This window comes from Humulus lupulus, chromosome 1 (assembly GCF_963169125.1).
Source record: "Humulus lupulus chromosome 1, drHumLupu1.1, whole genome shotgun sequence".
In the NCBI taxonomy this organism is placed as follows: Eukaryota; Viridiplantae; Streptophyta; class Magnoliopsida; order Rosales; family Cannabaceae; genus Humulus; species Humulus lupulus.
Window position 1 is genome coordinate 299,822,613 of NC_084793.1, and position 26,890 is coordinate 299,849,502.

Consider the following 26,890-nt stretch of genomic DNA (forward strand, 5'->3'; position numbering starts at 1 on the left):
CTCACATAAAATCCATATAAAACAATAAATTCAAATAATGGTTAATCCCACCTTAAGATACCAAACACAACATCAATATCAAGTCTTTGGACAATAATATTAACTGTAAGCGGTACTCTTGTTGTAGCAATCAAACATTGATAATAAATCATGTCAAACAATATTTCAATCTTTGGATAAACATATTACTCACATGGAATACCTTACAGTTGTCACACATTTATCACCACATGTATGCATGAAACTTGGCCAAATATTAACTTACCTTTGAGCCAGTTAATAAATGCATGAATTACATACACACAATTATCTTGATATTTTAACTAAATTAATCTGCACAAAAGAGATCACTTTAGTGATATTTTGTTTCAATTAATTAATTAAAAATATTAGATATTTGTTCAAAGAAATTTAGGGCTTTTCTAAAATTAGGGTTTTGATTTTCCATTATGTATTGTTTTCTTGCTTTCTGATGATGAAGAAATTTAACATATGCGATATCATCAATGGAATTTTTCGATTATGATATGATATGCGATACATTTTATTTTATGTAAAACCATCCAGTCAAACTCTTTTTGATTTATGTAGATACATATATACATAAATCATCATCAAGTCACATAGTCTTATTTTATTTTATATTCAGTCGTAATCATCATTGAATACATATATATTAATTCAGTTTTTGTTTTATGTATATGCGATCATACAATCTTCAATTAATCTAGCAAACATGGCTCTGATACCACTTGTTAGAATTTCTAATACATTCAAATAACATGAACAAATAATAATCCCCAACATATAATCCAAAATCATGTCACTATATATGCATATATGAGAAATCCTAAATCATAATTTTATAGATCCTTTGTTAAGTTAAAGAAGAAGATGGACACAAGAGCGGAAGCACTAACCTGAAGCCATTGTTGGTGATGATACAGACATGGTTATGATCTTCCAAGAAAGCAGTTTCTCTCTGTGTATTTCTCTGTGATGGGGAATGAGAGAATACGAGTCGAATTGTTTCTTAGGGACCACAACCGTATATATTAACCGATATTAATATCAGTTTTGGATATTTATAATTTGGTCACTCATCAAATTATAAATATGATTTCCGGTTTCTACACATTTATTCCATAGCATAATAATACATCATGATACTTATAACATAATTGGTCAATTTATTTTGTATCAAACTTTATAATAGCATAATACATTAATACATATGTGCCCATAATAGGATTTTAATCCAACAAGTTGAGCCTTGGCCGAGAGGGAGTTGGGTTTTCTACCTCAGGGGTTTATGGTGGTGTATTCTTTGATTCATGCAGCTTTTCTCCTTCGGCTTTTATGCTTGGTTGGTGGTTCTGCGGTGTAGTGGGAATGGTTCTCCGACATTGAAGTTTGGTGCTGGATGCAGTGCTCCGTTTAATGGAGGAAGCTTCGTGGGCAGGGCTTCATCTTCTCTAGGACATGGCTTGTTGTGCGGCGATTATGGTGGTGCGACGAGTCTCGCTTGGTTGGTTTAGGTGGTGGCTCGGGTCTTGGTGCTGGTGTGGAGTTGGGAGTTGGTGGTGGTATAGGTCTGATGGGGTGCTGCTCCCTTTCTATTGCACGAGGCTTATGGAATTTTTTGTTTTTTGTTATGTTGTTTTTCCTTTTAGAATGTTTTGTTGGGTTTGTTTATGTTTGGTTTTTGAATAATGGTGTCCTTTGTGAGCTTGGCTTTTGCTAGTGTTGGTAGGGTCATTCTTTCCTTTTAGATTGCTCATGGACTTGTTGTGTCTTATGGATGTATTGTCAATTCGGTTATGGAGAACCATCGCTTAATAGTTTATCTTTAAAAGACAATCCTCCGAGTTTTGTATATTAGAGAGGCTAGACCTGTTATTACCGTGTTCTTTGTTATTGTTATGAGTTTTTGTCGCACACAGTTCGAGTTCGTTGGTTAATTGTATTTGGGCAATCTTGATTGTGAGATTTGTTGCTACTTTTTTTTTTATTTGTAGGACTTTGTTCCTTTATAACCATTTAATGAGAATTCATTCCCTTTCTAAATAAAGAAAGAAAGAGAGAAATATGGAAATGTAGAGTTTGCTATTACATTGTTGTCAATAATTGTGTTTTTAATCATGTTCTGTATTCATTTTAATTAGGTGAGTAAAAATACAAGTTAAATTTTGTATAATTGTTTGTCAAATTATTACAATGTTTAATTGCCACTAATTTCTAAATGAACATATATAATATATATATTTTTATTTTAAAAATTATTACAAGAAGAATAAAATATAGGTTTGTGTTTGTAAAGTATAATATATATATATATATATATATTATAGAGATTTGTGTAAAATATAGGCATAAGTGATTTTTAGTAATATTACATGTATAAACTAAACATTAGTATCAAATGATACATTGTAGGATTATTTATTTACAAAAAAAAAAAAAAAAAATTAATCATTGACATGGTTTAAGATATTTTGTCATTTTAAAAAGGAAAAATACTAGTTTGGCCCATGCATTTTACCCGAATACTCGATTGGTCTTTATGGTTTTTTAAATGACAAATTGGACCTGGTGTTTTGTAATAAAATGAGGCAAAATGATACCCTGAATCTGATTTTGGTCAAACAATTTTACAATATGACCAAAATGCCCTCGAATTTTTGATTTAATGAATTAAGTAAGGGAATTTACCCCAAATACGGTAATTTCCCATTTTTTTTCTACATTTACGTGATTTTTTATTATGTTTCATTTTTATATATGATGGTTTTTCAATTTTACGTTAATCTAAAGCTTCTTATTCCAATAATACGATATATACACAAACCTCTCTCTCAGGTTCCCTCCACACATGTTACTGTACCAAATTTTAATAAAAAAAAACTATTGTTATAATTACTATGTGACCACAACAATAAATGCATAAGTGAAAGTTAAAGATGTTGTTTTTATGTACTATAAGAGTATTGCTCAATTAATTTTGGTTGTTTAAGGTACAATATAAATTCATATTTATAGTTCCTAAAAAGAAATAACAAAATAAATAAATAAAATATTTTTGTTTAAAAAAAAAAAGACTAATCATTGCATCAAAATTGGGATGTTATGGTTTATGTGCATCCATATCCTTAATGGTTCCATAAGAACTAAATTTGAGTTCACAAAAATGAAAATTCATTATGATCACAAAAATCAAAAGCTTCACAAAAATTCGTCTCTCATTTTCTCAGCATTTCTTCTCTCTCTCCCATTGGAATTCCATGCAACTCAAGGCAACCAAATGAAACCTCATTTAACCCATGGCAACATAAAATCTCATATGGTAATTTTATTCTCATGCAACCCACTGCAACATTGGATGAAAGCCTCATACAACCCAATACAATCTAAAGCAACTTTAAAAATAAAAAACTCATATTTAAATTTTACCATTGTACAACTCATGCAACTCACTGCAACCTCAAATGCAAGCCTAATGCAACCCGCTACAACCTCAAATGCAAGTCAATGCAACCTAAATCAACTTAACCTAATGCAACATAAAACAACTTTAAAAAACTCATTTACAAATTTCATCATTCTAATGTAACTCACTACAACCTCAAATGCAAGCCCATGCAACCCACTACACCCTCAAATGCAAGTCCATGCGTACAACCCATTGCAATCTCAAATGCAAGTCTAATGCAACTTTAAAAAACTCATTTACAAATTTCATCATTATGCAACTCATGCAACCTAAAGCAACACATTGCAATCTCAAATGCAAGCCCATGTAACCCATGCAACTTAAACACTTATATACTAATTTCCGCTCATGCAACCCCAAGCAATAGCCAAACAAATTTAAACATGAAAAATGAACATAATATTTTATGTGTCAAATGCAAGCTCAATGCAACCCAATTCATGGGTCAAATGCAACTCATGCAACCTATGACAACCTTAAATGCAATTCATGCAACTCAATTCATGTGTGAAATACAAGCCATGTGCAACCCAATGTAACCTCAAAATGCAACTTAAAAATTAATGCATGTTATACATGCCATGCAACTAACGCAGCTTAAAAAATCTCATTTGTAAATTATGGTTGCAATAGATGCTGCAAATATATCACTTGATGTTCCAAACATTGCAGAATTTGCAAAAGAGCTTGCAACAAATGTTGCAGAAGTTGCATATGTCGCAACATAGGTTGCATACAATAGCATCCTAAAAAAACTCACATGCAAATTTCAGCATTTTAAACAACTATAGCAACCTTATTTTGCAAATTAATCATCTTTATGCAACCTAAAACAGCTAAAAGAAACTCATACAAATTTTAAGTAACGTAATATAAAACTAATACAATATAAAAAATCTTATTTGCAACTAAAGCAACGTAAAATAATATTAGCTAATGTTTATTATTGTATGGTTTTATATTTTTAATATTTTAGCTAACTAGATGAAATAATATTCAAGATATACTAAATTACAACAAAATGATGTTTGCATAAATTTAAGCTTATATTTGGAGGCTAATGTCAAATAAAACTGGAATGATGCACGTAGTTGTAGCACACAGTACCAAAAATTATATGGGAATCATATAAATATATATATATATATATTTATTTATACATGATGATAAGATATGATATGACATGATATGTATGTCATGAAATAATTTTAAGTAACGTAAAATTAAAATTTTAAGTAACTCATACAAATTTTAAGTAACGTAATATAAAACTAACACAATATAAAAGATCTTATTTGCAACTAAAGCAACGTAAAATAATATTAGCTAATGTTTATTATTGTATGGTTTTATATTTTTAATATTTTAGCTAACTAGATGAAATAATATTCAAGATATACTAAATTACAACAAAATGATGTTTGCATAAATTTAAGCTTATATTTGGAGGCTAATGTCAAATAAAACTGGAATGATGCACGTAGTTGTAGCACACAGTACCAAAAATTATATGGGAATCATATAAATATATATATATATATATATTTATTTATACATGATGATAAGATATGATATGACATGATATGTATGTCATGAAGTTTCTTAATGGAGAGAAAGATAGAGCATTTACATGTATATTATTTAATTAATGGTGGCAAGCTAATGAGATTCTTTGTGGCTTGACATTGTAGTTTTCTCTGATGATCATTGTCCAGTGCAAACCGTAATTTTAGAAAAGACAAATTAAGTTATATATTTATATAATAAATCTTTAATTAACGTATAAATGAAATAAAATTCTATGATAAAGGTATTAATGAAAGTACCCCATTCAGTGAATAGTTAAAAATAAATTCTAAAATAATAATTAATTTTAAAATAAAAAATCATTAAAATAAATATCTTAATTTCACAAATAAAATCTAAATATAAATAAAAAAAACTAAAATTAAATCTTTCTAAAATAGGAAATCAAATAAAAACTTCTTCCCACAAACTCAGTCTAAAACAAAATAAATAAATCTTCTCCAAAGAAAAGTTCGTCTTCTTTCTTTCAAAAACCCACGAACCCAGTACCCATCACTCTTTGTCATCTCCTTCTAGCTTGATTATCTTTGATTTGCTGAAAATGCCATCACCTACAACGGAGGTAAATCAACATCAATGATGGACCCAAAACCGGCGGTATGTTTTAAAAATTTATACTCGCAAGCGCACGAATCGTATATGAAATATAGTGTTCGTGTAAGCACGAGATCGAACCTAAAGGAGTTGTCTAAAATAAAAAAGAAAACTATTTTAAACCAAAATTAATAAATTCTAACCTAGCCCCAAAGATTGATGAGATTTAATGTCATAAACATAAAATAAAAGATTTAAAATAAAGTTAGTTAAGAGAATGAAAATAAATCAATAATGATTTGAAAATAAGATGTAAAAGAAAGATTGTTAAGATACTAGAATCCACAAAATGTAAGTTTAATAATATTTATTAGTATATTGATTCCCAAGTTTTTGTGATACTTAAAATAAATCAAATTATCATTTTCCAAATAGATTTTTAATTTTGAGCACAAATTACTTCTAAAAAGATAGGATTTTTCTTCACTTTTCAAAAAGTATAATTTCAAAGTATTTAATGTGAATCAACCTAATGAAACAACAAGAAATCAAATAACATTATTTATAAGGCAAACCATAATATTTTTGTTCTAAGCATGAATGTGTACAATTTAATGACACATCTTACACAATGAATATTATGTTTTTGCAAACTGAAGAACAAATTGCATATTATCTAACAATCCAAAATATGAGATATTAAAGATGAAAGACATATATGAAGAAGAAAAATCCATAAACTTTGTTGCATTACAAGGGAAATCAACATACAACATAAATAATATCTAGTTACAAGTTGCTTTATCATAATCTTAATAATCTTATGAAAAAGATTAGAAGCACATAACTAGAATAGAAATTACAAAATAAATGAAATACGTACTTAAAAATGCTATTGAAAAACCCAAAATGGAAGAGAGAAAATGGTAGAAAGAAGATGGTAACAAAAAATTAAGCACACTAAAATGGCCTTGAAATTGCATATTTATAGCCAAAATGAGAGTATTAAAATAATCAGCTTAAATTAATTAAATTAATTAGATTAATTAAATAAAGTAAATATGACATATATGGGTAAATTATAGGGTGTAATGATGATTTTTGTGGTGAAATGTATGTAAAAATTGGGTAAAAAATGGCATTTTAAGGACAAGGGGATAAGGGGACAAAATAGGCTCAAGGGGAAAGGAGGGTGGCTTGTTGGCTGCTGGTGGCAGGCGGGCCCAGGTGGCTGGAGGGTGGGCTGGCTCGATTGGGCCGTGGCTGGGCTGGTGTGGCCCGTGGAGGCTGAAGGCTGTTTGGAGATGAGCTGGCCCATGTGGGCTTGGTAGGAGGCACGGGCCCAATTTAGGCTGGAGCAGCTGGGGATGCAAGGGTCTCGGCAGGGCCTGGCTGAAGAGGAATTGGGCCAAGCGTGGATCTGGTTGAGCTGTTGAAGGCTCATGTTGAAGACAAAAGCTGGAGGCATGAGGAACTTCGGCTGAGAGAGGGCGTGTGGGCTTGGAAGGCCCAATCCGTGGCTGGGCAGGAGTAGCTTCAGTTGGAGGAAGGTGGGCCGGATCTGGGCAGGCCTCCTTGGGCCTAAGAAAAATGCCATTTTTCTTTTGTTATTTTCTTTTTAAAACTACACATTTCTCTCTTCAAGCATAACGAAAAAATACAAAGTTCATCCTGCAAAATAAGTAAACATTAAATTATAAGAAAATATTTTCAATTATAAAATAAACCATATTAAATCCATGAAAATATTAATTAAAATTTAATTTACTTTGGAAATTAAGTTTAATAAAATTACATTTTTAACTTTTAATCTAAATAATTAAACTACAACATATTATAATAACATAACTATAAAAACATACAAAAGGATATAAAATCATGATAAAACTAATAAATTCAAAATTACTTAAAAACTTAATAAATTAATTAAAAAATCAAGAACTAAGCAACAATTAGCATATAAAATATGGTAAAATAACTCTATTTTGTAGAGTTATCAATCAACTTCAAGCACAATCTCACACTAATACTCTAAAACATTGAATTAGAAATTAATCAACTAAAAACCAAATCTGGTTTGGAAGAACAAGTTATGAACATAGCGAAATAAATCAACCGATAACCCATAAAAAATGGTTTGATTCTCACTAAAATTCCACTGAAGCAAGGGAGGTTGATCTATACTCACCATTGTTTTGAGCTTTTTGGTGATGAAATCCTTGCTGCAACTTCCTTATCGCGCGAACCCAGAGCCTTTTGGTTTTGAGCTTCAGATCTCGCTCATGAACCCAGAACTGATGCAACCTCCCTTGTTGCACAAACCCGAGATCTCAGGGTTGGGGATGATGCATAAAAAATTTGGCCAGGGTTGGGGACGAAAGGCGCTGGAGGCGGAGGCGATCAGTAGTTGGGATTAAGGACGGAGTACACCAGATCTGCGCCTCCCCATGCCGCACCACGAGCCACGAGCTTTGATAGAATAAGAGAAGAGAAGAAGAGAAGAGAGATGAACATGAGAGAGAAGAGAAGAGAAGGGAACGCCATTAACATCCCCAGAGAAGAAGAAGAATAAGTGAGAAGGGGGAGATCGAGAAGGAAGGGGAAGATAAGAGAAATGAGAGAAGAGAGAGAAAAGAAAAAAATATATGTTTTTTTTAATTTTTTAAATATCAAATTAAATTAAATTTATTTATTTTTTTAAATATATATTTTTAATTATTTACTTGATTCATTAAATAAAAATTTTGAGGGTATTTTGGTCATATTGTAAAATTGTTTGACAAAAATCAGGTTCAGGTATCATTTTGTTCCGTTTTACAAAACACAGGGTCCGATTTGTCATTTAACAAAATATATGGGCCGATCGAGTATTCGGGCAAAGCACAAGGGCCAAACTGATATTTTCTATTTTAAAAATTATGCAGAAAGCGTCTTTATATATAAAGATGTCGTTTGATAGAAATATTGTCGTATATAAAAATATAGTCATTTCATCTCATCTCCCTCACGAGTCACGATACTCAATAAAATTAAGGGAAATTTGCGAATAAAGTACCACAACTTTACATTTACTTACACAAGTACCAGTACGTTGTTTTTGGCGGTTAAAGTACCAAATGTTATGTATTGCTTGCATTCCGTAGGTATCACACGTTAATTAATATTTTTGACTTATTAGAGTACATGTGTCATGTAACTATAAGTCCACAATTTTTTTTTTAAAAAAAATCTCTTCATTTTTAGGAATTCAAATTTTAAAAAAAAAACTAAAACTAATTAAATATTTTTAATTATTGCTTAAACATTTTAATTTTAAATTAAAAAAATAAAATAAACCAATTAAGAAAAAGAAAAGACATAAATTTACCCCAACCATCCGTTCCATTCAAGAACCAAAAAACGCTGAAGCAATATAGTTTAAACCCATGAGTCAACTTCATATTCTGTCTATATAAGAACAAATAAAGCAATATATACTACTAAGCATAGTTAGGGTTCCATTTTTCTTCAAATCGTGGAAAGTTTCCATTGAAATGCCCCTCACACTTAGCTTCATATGTATTCTTCGAAACTTAGAGTCGGTGTCTCCAACCTTCATCGGTTTTTGGTTCTTTATTAAATTCAAATGTGTGTGATCCGATATTGAATTGCACTACTAGCGATATAATATCTCCTTAGCAATTCTCAGCAAAAAGTATGATGTATTGGATGTAATAATAATGTTAGGGTAAAGTGTGGGGGCATGAGTTGCCCACCAATAGAGGCATAGCTATTTTTTTTGGTAGGTGAAGAATTTATAACTCAATTTGTATACGATGGTGTACATTGAAACTAATTTTCGGAAATTTCTGAATAAATTACCATTCCAAAATTAAGGTTCAAAAAAACTGTTTTACATGCGTATAGAAATAATAATCTCGCTTACAATTGACTTTTTGAACCCTTATTACGATATAGTAAATTATTCAAAATTTTTGAAAAGTAGTGGGATGACTGACTGCCAAAGCCGGCTATGTGGCTGTGCAAGCTGGGCTATTGCCCAGGGCCCAATAAACTAAAGGGCCCAATTTATTTACCTGCCTTTTCAGTTTTTTTTATTAAAATAAATGAAATCAAACGTGTTCCCACTTTTAAAGGAAAGATTCCATTTCTAAAGACTGTTTCTATTCTCAATCCCACTTTTAATGTTAAATTATTAATTCATAAATATTTAGTCAAACCCTCAAACGGTCAGTTACTTTCATCATATATATATAATATTATATTATATATTAAAAATCAAGAGTAAAATTCATGAATAGAAAGGGATAGGTAGGCTTTTGCAGACAAAAAAGAAAAAATAGCAGTAAGTGAAAGGTTGATTCATTTTTATTTATTTTTGGTTGGCTCACCATCAAGGCATCAACATCAATTTGGTCTCAAATGCATCAACCTCTCCATCAAGGCGTCAAGATTGAAGTAAGGTATCTATATATATTTTAATATATATGAAGAACAAAGAAGTGAAATATGAATTTAATTTTTTTTGTCATATAGTATTTTATTCTTTCTTATTTCTTGATTTGTTTTTTTGCCGTTATTTTTTTTATATATGATATATATAATGCTAAAATTACTAGAGAAAAAAAAAATGTAATATGTTGTTTTGTTTAGTGTTCAATGTTCATTCTCCTTTAATACCGTTAATCCGTTCTATTATATATTATTTTTATTTGCTATTTTTAATTGAGATTAATCACTAATTTTTATTTAATTATTAATTAATCACTACTTATTAGTACTACTTTTTTTTTTTATTGTTGTAGAAATATCACTGCATAGATCAGAAAATTAATTGAAAAGGGTATTGGGCAATTGGCGACTCTAAATTTGTGACAGTGAATTTTTTCAATTTGAAGCTTTTAAACTTTGAAGATGGAATTAGCAGCGAATACCAGGTTCTTTTGTTCCTTTTTTCACTTCTAATTTAATAAATTATTACTATATTGATTGTTCTTTGAAACATTATATTAGTTCTTGTGGTTTTTTTTTCACTATGCCTCCTAAGATTAGAAAACATGAGTCTGGGTATAAAAAACGTAAGAAAAAGAAAAAAATTGAGGAGTTAACTCAATCTCAAAGAGGAGCTCTTGATAAATTTATTATAAAAGAACCACAAGTTTCTTTAGAAAATCATAATTATGACATTGTTGATGTTGAATTTCCTGAAAACATGGTTCCTAATGAGAATGTTAGTATTGAGAATCAAACTGAAAGTGTTGATGTGGAAAATAGAGGTGACGTGCCCATTAAAAATGATAATGTGAAAAATAATAGTGACGTGCCCATTGAAAATGATAATATGGAAAATCAAAATTCTAATACTAAAAATAGTGATGATGATCATTTGAATAATTCACTTGAAAATGAAGATGTTTTAGAGGATAATGATAATAACAATGAAGAGCAATCAAACCCATTTGAACATTTGCTTGATATATTTGATCCAAGAAATTGGGATGCTCTTGATTCAACAATGATTGATTTATTAGTGATGAAGGGTCCAAAAAGAGATTGTTCTATTATGAGTGGTTCTAAAGCTAAATTTTCTAGACGATTCACTGCTAATTTGTATAGGGAAATTTGAGTTTCTATGCTTAATGAGATATACTAAATCAAAAAAATGCTAGACACTTAAATCATTTCAAAACAATGCCAAATTTTTTGACAATACCCAAAATACCCCTCTCATAATTTTTCTCACCCCTTCCTCTTCCCTCTTCCCTCTCTCTCCCTCAACACATTCCTCTCAACTCCCTCTCTTGAAAAAAAATTCATGGGTAAGATAAAATATCATAGAAATCAATGTAATAGCAAGTATTCAACACTTAGGACACTAAAATACTACATTTCGAACAGATTTGGACATGATTTTTGGGTTTTTTTTGCGATTTTTTTCAGATCTGAAACTTTGAAATCTGCAGAAAATCGACGTGGTTCGATGGTGGTTCGATGGTGCTCGATGCCAGCTCGATGGGGCCTTCAAAATCAAGATTTTTATGAAAAAATCGATGTTGCTCGATGGTGGTTCGATGGAGGTTCGATGGTGGTTCGATGGTGTTCGATGCGATTCTTGCAAGATACGTAATTTTTCACTCGGGTATCCGTTTGGGGTGATTTTTTTTTTGATTTTGGGTATTTTTTCAAGATCTACACGTTTGGGATGTGTATATACACATTTGGGAAATGTAAATCTTGAAAAAAATGACAAATGCAAAACATACCTCATGTTCAAGATATGTTTTGGTATGTTTTCAAGTTCTAAACTTTGAAAATGTGTATATGAACATATAAAACGTGTAGATCTCAAAAAAATACCAAAAATAAAAAAAAAAATCATCCCAAACGGACACCCGAGTGAAAAATTATGTCTCTTACAAGAATTGCATCGAACCACCATCGAGCAACCATCGAACAACCATCGAGCAACGTCGATTTTTTCATGAAAATATTGATTTTGAAGGCCCCATCGAGGTAGTATCGAACACCATCGAGCAACCATCGAGTTGGGCATGATTTTTTAGTTATTTTTCAGATTTGAAACTCGGAAATATGTAGAAAATTGACTTTGCTCGATGGTGCTCGATACCAGCTCGATGGGGCCTTCAAAATCAATATTTTCATGAAAAAATCGAGATTTCTCGATGGTGGTTCGATGGTTGCTCGATGGTGGTTCGATGGTTGCTCGATGGTGGTTCGATGGTGGTTCGATGCAATTCTTGTAAGAGACATAATTTTTCACTCGGGTGTCCGTTTGGGATGATTTTTTTTTTTTTTTTGGTATTTTTTTGAGATCTACACGTTTTATATGTTCATATACACATTTTCAAAGTTTAGAACTTGACAACATACCAAAACATATCTTGAACATGAGGTATGTTTTACATTTGTCATTTTTTTCAAGATTTACATTTCCCAAATGTGTATATACACATCCCAAACGTGTAGATCTTGAAAAAATACCCAAAATCAAAAAAAAAATCACCCCAAACGGATACCCGAGTGAAAAATTACGTATCTTGCAAGAATCGCATCGAACACCATCGAACCACCATCGAACCTCCATCGAACCACCATCGAGCAACATCGATTTTTTCATGAAAATCTTGATTTTGAAGGCCCCATCGAGCTGGCATTGAGCACCATCGAACCACCATCGAACCACGTCGATTTTCTGCAGATTTCAAAGTTTCAGATCTGAAAAAAATCGCAAAAAAAAACCCAAAAATCATGTCCAAATCTGTTCGAAATGTAGTATTTTAGTGTCCTAAGTGTTGAATACTTGCTATTACATTGATTTCTATGATATTTTATCTTACCCATGAATTTTTTTTCAAGAGAGGGAGTTGAGAGGAATGTGTTGAGGGAGAGAGAGGGAAGAGGGAAGAGGAAGGGGTGAGAAAAATTATGAGAGGGGTATTTTGGGTATTGTCAAAAAATTTGGCATTGTTTTGAAATGATTTAAGTGTCTAGTATTTTTTTGATTTATAACCCCTCACTAAGCATAAAAACTCAAATTTCCCTTTGTATACTAGTGTTTTATCAAATGGAGAGAAGTGTGATCGTGATTGGCTTGTTTATTCAAAAGAGTTAGATAGAGTATTTTGTTTTTGTTGCAAAGTTTTTAAAAGTGGGATTGGTAGAGGCATGTTAACAAATGAAGGCTTTAGTGATTGGGCACATATTGGTGAAAGACTTAAAGAGCATGATATCAGTATGGAACATGTTAAAAATATGACCACTTGGTATGAATTGCGTCTAAGGCTCGAAAAGAATCAAACGATTGATAAAGCTACTCAAAGACTAATTGAAAAAGAAAAAGATCATTGGAAAAAAGTTTTACTAAGAATTATTTTAATAGTGAAATTTCTTGCTAAACATAACTTGGCATTTCGTGGTTCTAATGAGAAATTGTATCAAAATAGTAATGGAATTTTTTTGGGCTTAATTGAAATGTTGGCAGAGTTTGACCCTATTATCCAAGAACATGTTAAACGCATTACAAATGATGATATTCATAGTCATTATCTTGGACATAACATCCAAAACGAGTTAATACTTGTGCTTGCTTCTGCAATTAAAACTGAAATCATTAAAAAAGTTAAACAAGCAAAGTATTTTTCTGTGATACTTGATTGTACTCCTAATATTAGTCATCAAGAGCAGATGTCCTTGATATTGAGATATGTGGATGTTTCTTCACATTCTGTTAGCATTGAAGAATCATTTTTAGGATTTTTAAATGTGAATGATACAACTGGTCACGGACTTTTTGATGTTCTACAAAATGAGTTGAAAAAACTTAATCTTGACATATTTGATGTGCAGGGACAAGGCTATGATAATGGGTCAAATATGAAAGGAAAACATCAAGGTGTACAAAAGAAATTTTTAGACATAAATCCAAGAGCCTTTTATACTCCTTGTGGTTGTCATAGTCTTAATTTGACATTATGTGACATGGCTGAATCATGTAGTAAAGCTAGAGATTTTTTTGGAGTTATTCAGCGTATTTATACGATTTTTGCCAATTCTACTAAGAGATGGAAAATTTTGAAAGATAATGTGAAAGGATTGACTCCAAAATCATTGTCATCCACTCGTTGGGAGAGTCGTGTAGATAGTGTTAAAGCTATAAGATCTCAAATGTCAGATTTTAGAGAAGCTTTACTTGAAGTGTCAGAAAAGGATGAACTTGATTCTAAAATAAGAAGTGAAGCAAAATCCTTAGCAACAAATGAGCTTGGTGATTTTGACTTTTTAATAGCAATTATTATTTGGTTTGAAATATTATTTGCTATTAATTTAGTTAGCAAGCTTTTACAATCAAAGGATATGCTTATTGATGTTGCTATGGAAAAAATAAAAGGGTTAATTTCTTTTTTCATGGGATATAGAGAAACAGGTTTTTATAACGCCTTGAATAATGCTAAGGAAATTGATATTGAAATGAATATTGATCCAGTTTTTCCTCAAATGCGCACAATTCGAAGAAAAAGACAATTTGAAGAGAATTTGAATACATCTGTTGAGTTATCTGGAGAGGAATCTTTTAGAGTTAATTATTTTCTTTACCTTGTTGATCAAGCCATTGTTTCTCTTACCAAGCGATTTGAACAATATCAAGAATATGAAAATATTTTTGGTTTCTTGTTTACTTCTGACAAGCTCCAATCGTTAGACAATGCAAGTTTGAAGTCTTGTTGTAGTCATTTTGAAAAGGCATTGAAACATAATGAACATTATGATATTGATGGGAATGATTTATATGTGGAGTTAAAGTTATTAACAGAAATCTTGCCTAGGAAAAAAATGAGAGCTATTGATATATTAAAGTTTTTGAAAGGCTTAGATTGTTTTCCTAATATAGTTATTGCGTATAGAATTTTGTTGACTATTCCGGTGACAGTTGCTTCTGCAGAAAGAAGTTTTTCAAAATTGAAGTTGTTGAAGTCCTACTTGCGGTCTACCATGTTACAAGAAAGGCTTAATGGATTAGCATTGATCACGATTGAAAATGATATTTTTTAGACTGTAAAATATGAAGAGTTGGTTGATGAATTTGCTTCAAAAAGTGTGCGAAGGATGACTCTTTTTAAGTAGAATGTTGATATTAGCTTAAAGTTTGTAATGGAAAAATAACAATTTTAATAAAATAGTTTGAATTTTTGGTGCTTAATTTTGTAAAATATATAATCGTAACAATAATATTTGAAAATATTATTAGTTTTTAGTTAAACTTTTTTTATTTGTTAGGAGTCCAAATTTTTAGATTAGAACAGGGCCTCCAAAATATTTAAGACGGCCCTGCTAACTGCTATAGTTATAAATTCTTCCTATGTCGAAAAACAACAACGTCGTTATCGGTAAGGGTAAATTCCATGCCCCTATTTTAGAATTTTTCGTGCACATGCAAATTATTATCCAATTATGAAAAATATAAAGAGACATTCATGAAAATTATTTAAAAAGAAATAATAATGTTATGGACATGCAAATTATTATGTAATCTTGCTTTAATTTGGGGAAGAGGAATCGATTTTTTTTTTTTTTGTGGGGGGAAGAGGAATCGGTTTAGTATTAAATAGGAGTCAATTTTTAAAACCAATTACACATAGTGATAGTGCTTCTTTTTTTGGTCGGGCGTGATAGTGCTTATTTTGTGTGCATATATGATTACTTTATAATGCTTACTATTGGGGGTTATATAAAGCTTTGTCAGGAGAGAAATTAAAAGAAAGAAATAATAAAACCAATTTTTCGGATGGAAAAAAAAACTGAAGAAACATTAAATGTATTAAAAAAGAGTAGTATTCAATGATTCTTACAACATCATGAAAACAATTGTATAATAAACTCATATGATATCCATAAAAATATTTGGCATAAATTGTTTTTTTTTCTTTTTGTATTCTTTAAATGAATAATAATATATAGTCTTTTAAAAATAAATTAATATCTTTTCAAAAATAAATAATTAAATTTACACTAACTTTTTAAATAAGAAAAATTAAATTTTTTTAGGTAGATCTTAAAAGAATATTGTGTGACTCAAATTATATAAATTTTAATTAAAAAACTACATCATTATTCATTTTAAAAGTACAGAAAAATGAAAATAATACACAATTAATAGAAAAAAAGTTAAAATAATTTTTTAATTCTGCAAAAATATATACACAGTTTTTATAATTTTGTATGGTTATATAAATACATATTTAAAGTACTTTTTTTGTTTTGTTCAGTTTTTTCTCTTACGGAAAGGTTTTTTTTTTTTTTTTCTTTTATCTTTTATCCAAACAGATTTTTATATATGTATATGGTATTGCACTTACCAGTCTATTTGCATGTCCATAACAATTCTTATAGTTCTTTTTTTTTTTATCAAAAGTAGAAGGAGCTCACAGATTGCCTTGTGCTGCTTAGTAGAGCAGTGCTGAAGTGTGTGGCAACCAAGCTTTTATCTGATCGAGTTCTGATAAAGTTTATTGTTTCAGAGCAAAAAACGAAAAACTGTTCAACCATGGCTTGTGCTAGCCAAAGAGCCAAGGTTCAGACAAATTTTTCTCCTATGGCTCCTCATTTTTTCAAAATTATTCTTGAAGAGAATATTGGGAGCACCAAGTTAGTAAGTATACTACGTAATCTCTCTTCTTCAACACATATTCGTCTGCTTCACCAAGTTGTGATTTGTGGTATTGAGATTTTTTTTTTCTTTACTTATGAGTTCTCAAGATAGTGTGTGTATTATATATTCCAGTATAGTGTCTTTTTCTTTTCCTTTTTTCCTACTCTATTCTGTTTGCACCAAGTTTTTCTAAGATGTCCACTTTCGAGAAATATAGCCTGGAATTATTGTCAATGTACCAAATATGCGACTACGAGGATGACATGTCCTAGTGAGTCTTCTTATGATATGTTGATTTATAATTTATATTAGTGCATAGTTTCTGCAACATTAAGTTTGTAAAGCTTTGCCATGAAGTTGTTTGCAACCATAGACTTTCTCAAATTTCCAGAAGCACCATCAGATCAAATGCCTTTGATTTGTATGGTAGTCTTAGCCTGCAATCATGTTGTTATGTTTTCTGTTAACTCTCTTCACTTTAGGGGTAACTTATTTTCCATTAACATTTTATTTTTGTCTTCCCTTGTGCAGCAAATTCCAAAGACATTTTGGATGAAGTATTGTGGCTCCTTATCTAGTCAAGTTTTTCTTAAGCTTCCATGTGGATCAAGATGGGAAGTAGGGTTGACAAAAAGTGATGGAAAAGTGTGGATAGAAAAGGGTTGGGAAAATTTTGCACAACATTGTTCTTTAAGCTTTGGACACCTTTTGGTTTTTCGATACGAAGGGAAATCACAGTTCAATGTCATCATATGTGACAAAACAACTGTGGAGATAGATTATCCTTCTAATCCGAACCTTATTGAGAAGCATGTTGATACTGACGATGATGTTTCTATTGAAGTTTTGGACAACGTTTCATGGCATCCTAAAACAAGGGTCAAATCTCCATTATTACCATGTTCTCAGCCCCACAAGAAAATGAGACGAAGTGCTCTCGGTAAAGGTACTTAATCTAAACCAAAATTATTATTACTCCAGTGTATCCATCTAGGACTAGAGATTAATTCGTGAAGCGTTTTTAATCATTGGATTAGAGAAAAAGATAGTTTTAGTAATATTTCTGCATTGCCTTTTTATACATGATCACCTCTTTGAAGTTATGCAAAAAGGAGGCTTATCAATTAAAGTAGAATCTGGTGACACTATAGATAACACAACTGGCTTGGCTACCCCAAAAAGATTACAGAAACTTTCGTCTGTCTACAGAAACACCACAGCTCTTGAAAGATCCATCTACTTTCAGTCTGAATATCCTTTCTTCATTGTTATTATGAAAGCATCATACGTAACTGGTCGGGGAAGTTTCGTAAGTAAATCTTATATATTGTTATCAGCTTATATTTTTCATGACATAGTATATAGTAATTCAATCTTCTTCTTTCTTTCCTTTTTTTTAAAAATTCTGGCAGTATATACCAGCCTGGTTTGCAGAAACATACATTAATAAGAAAGAATGTGAAGCTAGTCTTTGGATTTCAAATGGAAAATCTTGGTCTGTTTATTTCAAGGTTAGATTCAGAGGTGGAAATACAGCAGCCGAATTCATTAATGGCTGGAAAGCGTTTGCGCATGAAAATAGTTTGGAAGTGGGTGATATTTGCAAATTTGAGCTGACTCAGAATGACAATGGAATTTCCTTTAGAGTTTCATGTGTTAAGGGGGATGATGATGCATATGATTACTTAGGTAAGAAGTAGTTTTCTTAATTTCCAATATAATTCAATGTGTATATATATATGGCTACATTATTAACTTAATTATGTTGTTGTCAGCTGCAAAGTTAGCAAGTACATCAAAGCAAAATGTGAAACATGATTCTTCTTTTACTAGCAATGATAAAGTCAGCATGATTTCACATAACATTTTCCTGAAGAAAGAACAAGAGAAAAATGTTGTTGAACTTTCAGGTACGTATATGAGTAAAGAATGTCAGAATTTTTTTTTAATTAAATAAATTAGCTTACTTGTTGCTTATAATTTTAATGCAGATAAGTCCAGGAAGCTCATATCTGAAGCCAAGTCAGGCAACCGAGGCACTAGTAAGAGGCCTTCATCTTCAGTAGTTAGTAGAGTTTCTGAAGCAGGCAGCCATTTCTCTTCAAAAAATCCTAGCTTCCAAGTGGTTTTGCAACCAAGTCACGTGCAAAGACATAAACTGGTATGTAGAAAATGTTGCTCCTATAAATATGTGGTTTAGTGGTAAATGTCTACTTTTTTTAATGTCAAAATATGCATACATATCATTTTGACATCTTTTTAATCTATCATCAAGAAAGTCCTAGTAATGAATTTGGTTCAACATTAATTCTTCTTTGTGCAGCCTATTCCACTTACTTTTGCAAGGCATAATTTTGGGGAAAAGGCACAAATTATGACTCTTTGCGTTGGTGAGGAATATTGGAATGTGAAGTTATTGGTTTATGAATCAGAATACACCTTTTCAGCTGGATGGGCTTTATTTGCAAGAGAGAACTCTCTTCAGCCCAGAGATGTCTGCATCTTTGAGCTGATCAAGAGGAATCAACCTGAGCTGAAAGTTTCCATAATTAGACAAAGTGTGAGATTGCTACTTCCTAGTATGTGATGATCATAGTCAAGGGATAACTTCAAAGCACTTTAAGTTTTATTGTTGCTCGTTTGTGAGAATTGATGTTGCTCTTATTTAGGTAGCATGATGCCGTTTTATTTAGGTTCACTGTCGTTTGTAAATTTTTGTCTTCGTAATCCGCTGTTGTTTACTAGTCAGGATTGTAATTTTCGTAGAGTGTCGTTTGTGCCATGTTCTGTATTTTAGGATACGTTTTTGTCGTTATTTCTTTTTTCCAGTGCAAAGAATTATATTTACTTATTTTCCACGGCCTTCTGAAACTAATTTATATACTTTTCATTAAATATCAACAGTTTAGTTTAAATTACTCTGGATGTTTGGTTCAAAATTTAAAGAATTAAAGTGTTTAATTTGTGTAGGTTCTACGTTTATTTTAAAAATAAAATAAAAAAAAATTTATACAAAAATTTAATATACTTTCATCCTAAACTCTTCTACGTCCGTATAATTCAACGCTAGTGATGATATTAATCTTTTTATTTAGATTTTTAAGTAATGTGACTTGACTTTGTCCAATTTATTTAGTGTAATTTGTGCTTGTGTTGATAAAAAGTATAAATATATATTTATTTATATCACGAGTTGATAAAACAAGGCAATGACTCGTAGTTAATGACTGCTAACAGAGGAGGAATAAAATAAAAATTTAATTAGGAAAATAAATATACGGTAAGCGTTAAAGGAGGCGGTGATCATTATCATTATTAAGATTTTCATATCAATAAAGATGAGGAGTTTGCAGACCAATAACCAAGAAGTGTAATAGACAAGTAGAAGAGACGCATTGATATGACACAACATTTCAAAATAACATTGTTTAGCTTGTAACAGAGGAAAGTATCCATCTGTTATTATCTCCAAAAGTTTTCATAATTGTATAAGTTGGTGAGACTCTGGCTCTGCGCCTTGCCTTTCCCCTTTCCTTGGCAGCTGACAGATATTACCAAGATTTTATCTGAGTTCTCTTTTAATAAAGTTCTTTGTTTCACAGCAAAAAAACCAAAAAGCAACTGATCGACCATGGCTTCTACTAGCCAGAGAGCCAAGGTTTCTCCTGCTCCTCCCCATTTTTTCAAGATTATTCTTGAACAAACTCTTGAGAACAACAAGTTAGTAAGTATACTACTCTCTCTCTCTGCTTCAACAATCTGTTTCCACCAAGTTTGTCTAAGATGTCTACATTCGAGAATTACTGTCAATGTACCAAATATATTAGAGGGTGATATGCTTTGGTGAGTCTTCTCATTAAATGGTGACATAATCTTTTCGTACTCATAGTTTCTGCAACATGAGGTTTGTAAAACTTTTCCTATGAAGTTGTTTGCAACCGTAGGCTTTCTCAAATTTCTACAAGTAAAGGTGCCATCTTGATTTTATGAAGAGGAGCATATATAAATATATATGGTGTGGTCTTAGGCTGCAGTCGTGTAGTTGTATTTTCTGGTAACTCTCTTAACTTCTTATTTTGGTCTTCTCTTGTGCAGCAAATTCCTAAGACATTTTGGATGAAATACTGTGGTTCCTTGTCGAGTAGTCAAGTAATTCTTAAGCTTCCATGTGGATCAAGATGGGAGGTTGGGTTGACAAAGAGTGATGGAAACGTATGGATAGAAAAGGGTTGGAATAAATTTGCAGAACATTATTCTTTAAACCGTGGAAACCTCCTTGTTTTTCGATATGATGGGGTCTCTCAGTTCACGGTTATCATATTTGACAAAACCACCACAGAGATAGATTATTCATCTAACCCTAGCCATTTTGAGAAGCATGTTGATACGGATGAAGATGATGATGTTTCTATTGAAGTTTTGGATAGCACTTCATGGAGTCCTAAAACCAGGGACAAATCTCCATTACCATGTTCTCGGCCCCAAAAGAAAATGAGACAAAGTGCTCTTGGTAAAGCACAAAGCAACCTATCTCATCTTAGATCTAAAGGTACTAAATCGATACCAAAATAAGTTGTTTAGGACTAGAGATTAATTCATGAAACTTTTTAACTATTTGTTTAGAAAGAAAAAAAGTTTTTGTAATATTTCTGCGTTGTCTTTTTTATACATGATCATCCCTTTGAAGTTATGCAAAAAGGAAGCTTATCAAGTAAAGTAGGTAACACTATAGGTAACATAACTGGCTTGTCTACCCCAAAGAGATACCAGAAACCCTCGCCTGTCTACACAAACACCTCTGCTCTTGAAAGGGTCAATTACTTTCAATCTGAATATCCTTTCTTTACTGTTATTATGAAATCATCATATACAACTGGTCGGAGAAATTTCGTAAGTAAATCTTATATTTTCCATGACAAAAAATTCGGGCTTCCTTGATGTACTTCACTTAAACTAATTGATTCATTTTTTTTTTAATTCTGGCAGCATATACCAAGCTGGTTTGCAGAAACATACGTTAAAAAGAAAGAATGTGAAGCTAGCCTTTGGGTTTCAAATGGTAAATCTTGGTCTGTTCAATACAAAGTCATAGGTAGATCAGCCGAATTCGGTTATGGATGGAAAGCATTTGCCCTAGAGAATAGTTTGGAAGTGGGTGATATTTGCAATTTTGAACAGACTAATAATTATGGCAATGAAATATCATTTAGAGTTTCCATTGTTAAGGTTGAAGATGATGCATATAATGACTTAGGTGAGTAGCGTTCTTAATTGTGAATATAATTCAATGTGTATATGGTTATAGTTTTAACTTACAGGTGTTGTTTTCAGCTGCAAAGATATCAACTAATCAGTCCAAGCGAAATGTGGAACTTGATTCTTCATTTGTTGGCAATGATAAAGCGAGCATGATTTCACAGAACACAATCGAACGAGAGAAATTTGGTGTTGCAGATAAGTCCAGGAAGCTGATATCTGAAGTAAATACAGGCAACCGAGGCACTTCTTATAAGAGGCCTTCATCTTCTGTAGTTTGGAGAACTTCTGAAGCAGCCAGTAATTCCTTTTCAGAAAATCCTTGCTTCCAGGTGGCTTTGCGATCAGCTCATGTGCAAGGATATAAGCTAGTATGTAGAAAAATGTTACTCTTATAAGTATGTGGTTTAATGATACGTGCATAGTTCTTTTATTGTCAAATTATGCATAGATATCATTTTGAGTAAAGATATATACATTATTATCATGACATCTTTGTATCAAAATTGTTAAGTACTCTTCCTTTTGTTTTTTCTTTTTCATCTATCATCAAGAGAGAACTAGAAAATGGAAGTTTAATATCCATTCTTCTTTGTGCAGTCTATTCCATTGGATTTTGCAAGACTTTACTTTAAGGAAAAGACACAAACTATGACTCTTTGGGTTGGTGAGAGTTGTTGGTATGTGAAGTTTTTGGTTTATAAATCATCAGATTATTCTTTTTCTGCTGGATGGAGTGTATTTGCTAGAGAAAACTCTCTTCAGCCAAGAGATGTCTGCATCTTTGAGCTGATTAAGAGGAATCACCCTGAGCTCAAAGTTTCCATAATTAGACAAAGTGGTGAGAATGCTAGTATGTAATGATGTGATAAATGTTACTACTACTCAATATTAAGTTGTCATGGTCTTCTAAACTACTTCTTTGTATCAAAGTCAAGGGGTAACTTAAAAGTACTTCGGTTTGTTGTGAATCCTTATATTTTATTTTTGCTCGTTTGTGGGAATTGTTGTTACTCTTACTCTTCAGACTTTAAGTCATTAGATAACGATGAGGTCATTTTATGTACTGTTGTTTGTAAGTTTAAAGTTATCATTTAGATTGGCTGTCGTTTGGAAGTGGGTGATATTTGCATATTTGAACTGAGTAATAATTATGGCATTGAGATTTCATTAGAGTTTCTATTGTTAAGGGCGATGATGATGCGCATAAATTCTTAGGTGAGAAGTGTTTCTTAATCATAAATATTAGTGTATATGGTTATAGTATTAACTTACAGGTGTTGTTTTCAGCTGCAAAGATAGCAACTACACCGTCCAAGCAAAATGTGAAACTTGATTCTTCTTTTGCTGGCATGATTTCACAGAACATAATCGAAAAGAAAGAACAAGAGAAAGTTGTTGTTGAACTTTCAGGTATACATATGAATCAAGAATGTCAAACATTCTTAAGAACAAATATATATGTGTGTGGATATCAGCTTACTTGTTGTTTTATAAACTTAATGCAGAGATATCTGAATCAAATACTGGCAACCAAGACACTAATAAGAGGCCTTCACCTTCAGCAGTCAGGACAGCTTCTGAAGCAGCCAGCCATTTCTTTTCAATATATCCTCGCTTCAAAGTGGCTTTGCAATCAGATCATGTGCATGGAGGATGTAAACTAGTGAGTAGATATTAGAAAATGTTGCTCTTATAAACATATAAATATAATGGTAAAAGATAATGATAAATATGCATAGTTCTTTATAATGTCAAATTATGCATACATATAATTTTGAATAAAGATATATACATTATTATCATGACATTTTTGTATCAAAATTGTTATGTACTCTTTTTGTTTTATTAATCTACCATCAAGAGAAGAGGGTACTAGTAATGAAAGTTCAATATCAATTCTTCTTTGTGCAGCCTATTCCATTGACTTCAGCAAGCTATTATTTTGGGGAAAAGACACAAACTACGATTCTTTGGGTTGGTGAGGAATATTGGAATGTGAAGTTAATTGTTAATGAATCAGAATATAAATTGTCAACTGGATGGGCTGCATTTGCAAGAGAGAACTCTCTTAAGCCAAGAGATATCTGCATTTTTGAGCTGATTAAGAGGGATCAACCTGAGATGAAAGTTACCATATTTAGACATGACATTTTATACTTCTGAGCTAAACTACTGACACTCTAGTTAACTTATTTCAGTGTTGTTAAGAATGTTAGTATGTAATGATACATATAATCACCTCCGTGACAAGTGTTACTGATGTCACGGTTAAACTTCTGAACTATATCTTTTTTGTATCACATTTTCACAGTCTAGGGATGACTTAAAAGTACTTAATTATCATTGTTTTGTTGTGAATCTATATATATATATATATATATATATATATATATATATATTATTTTGAAAAAGTGATTCTTTATATTAGATTCTTGCTTGTTTGTGAGAATCGATGCTACTTTGTCTTTAGGTCGTTTGTTTGTAAGTTTCTGTTATCATTTATGTTCTACGTAATTGTAAGCCGTTGTTAAATTAATTGTCGTTTGAAGTTTGAAGTGTTTTTAACGTTGTCGTCTACTACAATTATTCTTTAACATTATTGTTCTTGGTACTACAACAAAAATATTTTTAGCTACCTCGTTATTAGCTACCAAATATTATTGGTAGTAAAAAATACTATTTTCCTACTAAATTTTAGTAGTAAAAATTCTAAACAAATAAGACCAAATATTTTTACTTTCAAAATATTTAGAAATTAGTTTTCTCTTTTAGCCCCCAATATTTTTTAGCAGCGAAATATTAATTTTTTGACTACCAATTTAGCTACCATTTTTCTTCTCTGGTAGAAAAATGTTGTGCACAATCACAATACAAAATCAGAAATGAGAATCCAAGATACAACCAATATAGTAAAAGACCAATCAGTTATACAGTAGTAGGAATAACAAATGTAGCAATTAAAACTGTTAGAAATAATATAGTGGCGAAGAACGAAATATATATTAATATATTTAATTGAAGAAGAGAAATGCAAAAATGCAATAAGAAGAATAAACCAAAGTCGAGGCACGCTAAACACGTTTTCCTTAAAGCAGATTTGCCCCCTCTACTTGAACGGTGCTAGAGGATTCGTGAGCAATTACTTCCCAGGATACAACAGCTATCAAGCAGGACGAAAGCATCACTGCGTTTGCTTAGGCGAACTCGAAACAAACATTTCATCTATCACCAGAAAATACTATAAAGACAGAAGGGAGAAAGAAACTGTGTGTGATACTTTATATCTGTGTGCCCTATAATGAGAGGAGAAACTTCCTTTTATAAACTTTATGGAGAGTTGAAAATATGTGTGAATCAAGTGCATTAATGCCCAAATATCCAACAAATCTAGAATCTTAATTTCAGAAAATCAATAAGAATTAATCATACTTATCTAGTAATATCAACAGTTACCCAAAGTAATTTTCTAAAAATCAATCAGAATTAATCACACTTATTCTGGTAATATTAGTTGTTACCCAAAGTGATTTTCTCACAATCAATCATAATTAATCATACAATATTCTAATATCTCAACTTTGACCAAAGTGATTTGCCAAAATCAATCAGAATATATCAAACAATATTCATATAATCTCATCTTTAATCAACGTGATTTGCTAAATCTCATTCACTCAATTTTTTCTAACAATCCCCCACATGAATGAAATTGATCAACATTAAGAAACAATAACTCGACACGACTCGATGCAACAATGTGATAGAGTTATATGATTAATACCTACGTAGGATGAGTGAGTGTTAGCCTTTGAACCTTCCCTTGTGAGAATATATTTACTTTACTAACTGATCAAGAGACGCGATGTCTTTGAACTGTTCTATCATTTGTGTAAACAATGATATATCTCACACAAATATCTTTCCAGCATACTTTCGATTCTCATGGTTATGTTCATTTTTGTCGTGAACATCTGCCTGGTTCTGTGAGAGGTTTTAGAGATTTGAGCCCCCACAATTCTCCTTCTAAGTGGCCTCACTTCTCTCTCACATATGTGACCTCTTATCTAAGAACAATCCCACATTACTCTGCTCAGACTTCCGATGCGTAAGGGTCATTAAAAGCATGAGCTTAACCTCTTTTAAAACGGGCATCACTATTTCACCATTGGAACGGGTAGGAGTAATGTAATGCCCTGGGTAACCAAGACCGTTACACTGTGTGTTTAAAATAGTGCAAGACTTGCTAATCAAGTCATTTAAACAAACTGTGAATCTATAGTCATCAACTGGTCAGGAATAAAAGATTTTGGTCATAAATAAGTTATTTTCGTTAAAAATGAAAGTTTAATACATAGACTCTCAAAACAGGGTTTGGATGACATATTTACAAAATTCTAGAAGTTCTAAACAACCCAGGCCACTCTAATGGCAAAATACGCATTTTAGGTTTCCGTCCCTGTACAATCCCTCGACTGTGGTGGTCGAGCAGCTGACAATGTACACCTCGCCCCCAGAGCTCTCCAACTCATGGTTGAATCTACATGCCCTTGCCTTTACGTGCACCACGTAGCACCCGTGAGCCGAGGCCCAGCAAGAAAACGTAATAACATAGCATGACCAATATCAATAACCAGATATTCTGCAACACATAATCAAGAATTCAGCAATTCATAACATTCACCATTCAGTGATAACAATCGACAAACTAACAATTTGTCATCCAAATAATCAACATATCATATCTATCAGATTGCAAATCATATGCATAATCAACAGTTTATCTCAATCATTACACAATATTTAGGGTCAGCACCCTTAGGCCGCTCCCTCTGTTTAACCCACTGTCTTCGGTT

The 26,890-nt window shown here is 31.7% G+C and overlaps 3 protein-coding genes across 3 annotated transcripts; all 3 read left to right on the forward strand.

Annotated features, from left to right (window-relative positions):
- The first annotated feature begins 10,646 nt into the window (after positions 1-10,646).
- LOC133779967 (uncharacterized) lies at positions 10,647-15,181 on the forward strand. Its single transcript, XM_062219861.1, has 3 exons — positions 10,647-11,218; positions 13,174-13,208; positions 13,335-15,181. The coding sequence occupies exons 1-3, from the start codon at positions 10,647-10,649 to the stop codon at positions 15,179-15,181; spliced, it is 2,454 nt and encodes an 817-aa protein (XP_062075845.1).
- Positions 15,182-16,444: 1,263 nt separating this feature from the next.
- Positions 16,445-19,629, forward strand: LOC133779918 (B3 domain-containing transcription factor VRN1-like). The gene is made up of 7 exons (XM_062219818.1): positions 16,445-16,778; positions 17,310-17,724; positions 17,879-18,087; positions 18,191-18,467; positions 18,554-18,688; positions 18,770-18,939; positions 19,102-19,629. Exons 1-7 carry the CDS (start codon positions 16,674-16,676, stop codon positions 19,363-19,365), a joined length of 1,575 nt encoding a protein of 524 aa, XP_062075802.1. The 5' UTR covers positions 16,445-16,673; the 3' UTR covers positions 19,366-19,629.
- Positions 19,630-20,277: 648 nt separating this feature from the next.
- LOC133779925 (B3 domain-containing protein Os03g0619800-like) lies at positions 20,278-24,380 on the forward strand. Its single transcript, XM_062219824.1, has 9 exons — positions 20,278-20,502; positions 20,874-21,327; positions 21,466-21,668; positions 21,765-22,032; positions 22,110-22,405; positions 22,635-22,875; positions 23,325-23,447; positions 23,543-23,700; positions 23,949-24,380. Exons 1-9 carry the CDS (start codon positions 20,410-20,412, stop codon positions 24,198-24,200), a joined length of 2,088 nt encoding a protein of 695 aa, XP_062075808.1. The 5' UTR covers positions 20,278-20,409; the 3' UTR covers positions 24,201-24,380.
- Positions 24,381-26,890: the final 2,510 nt, after the last annotated feature.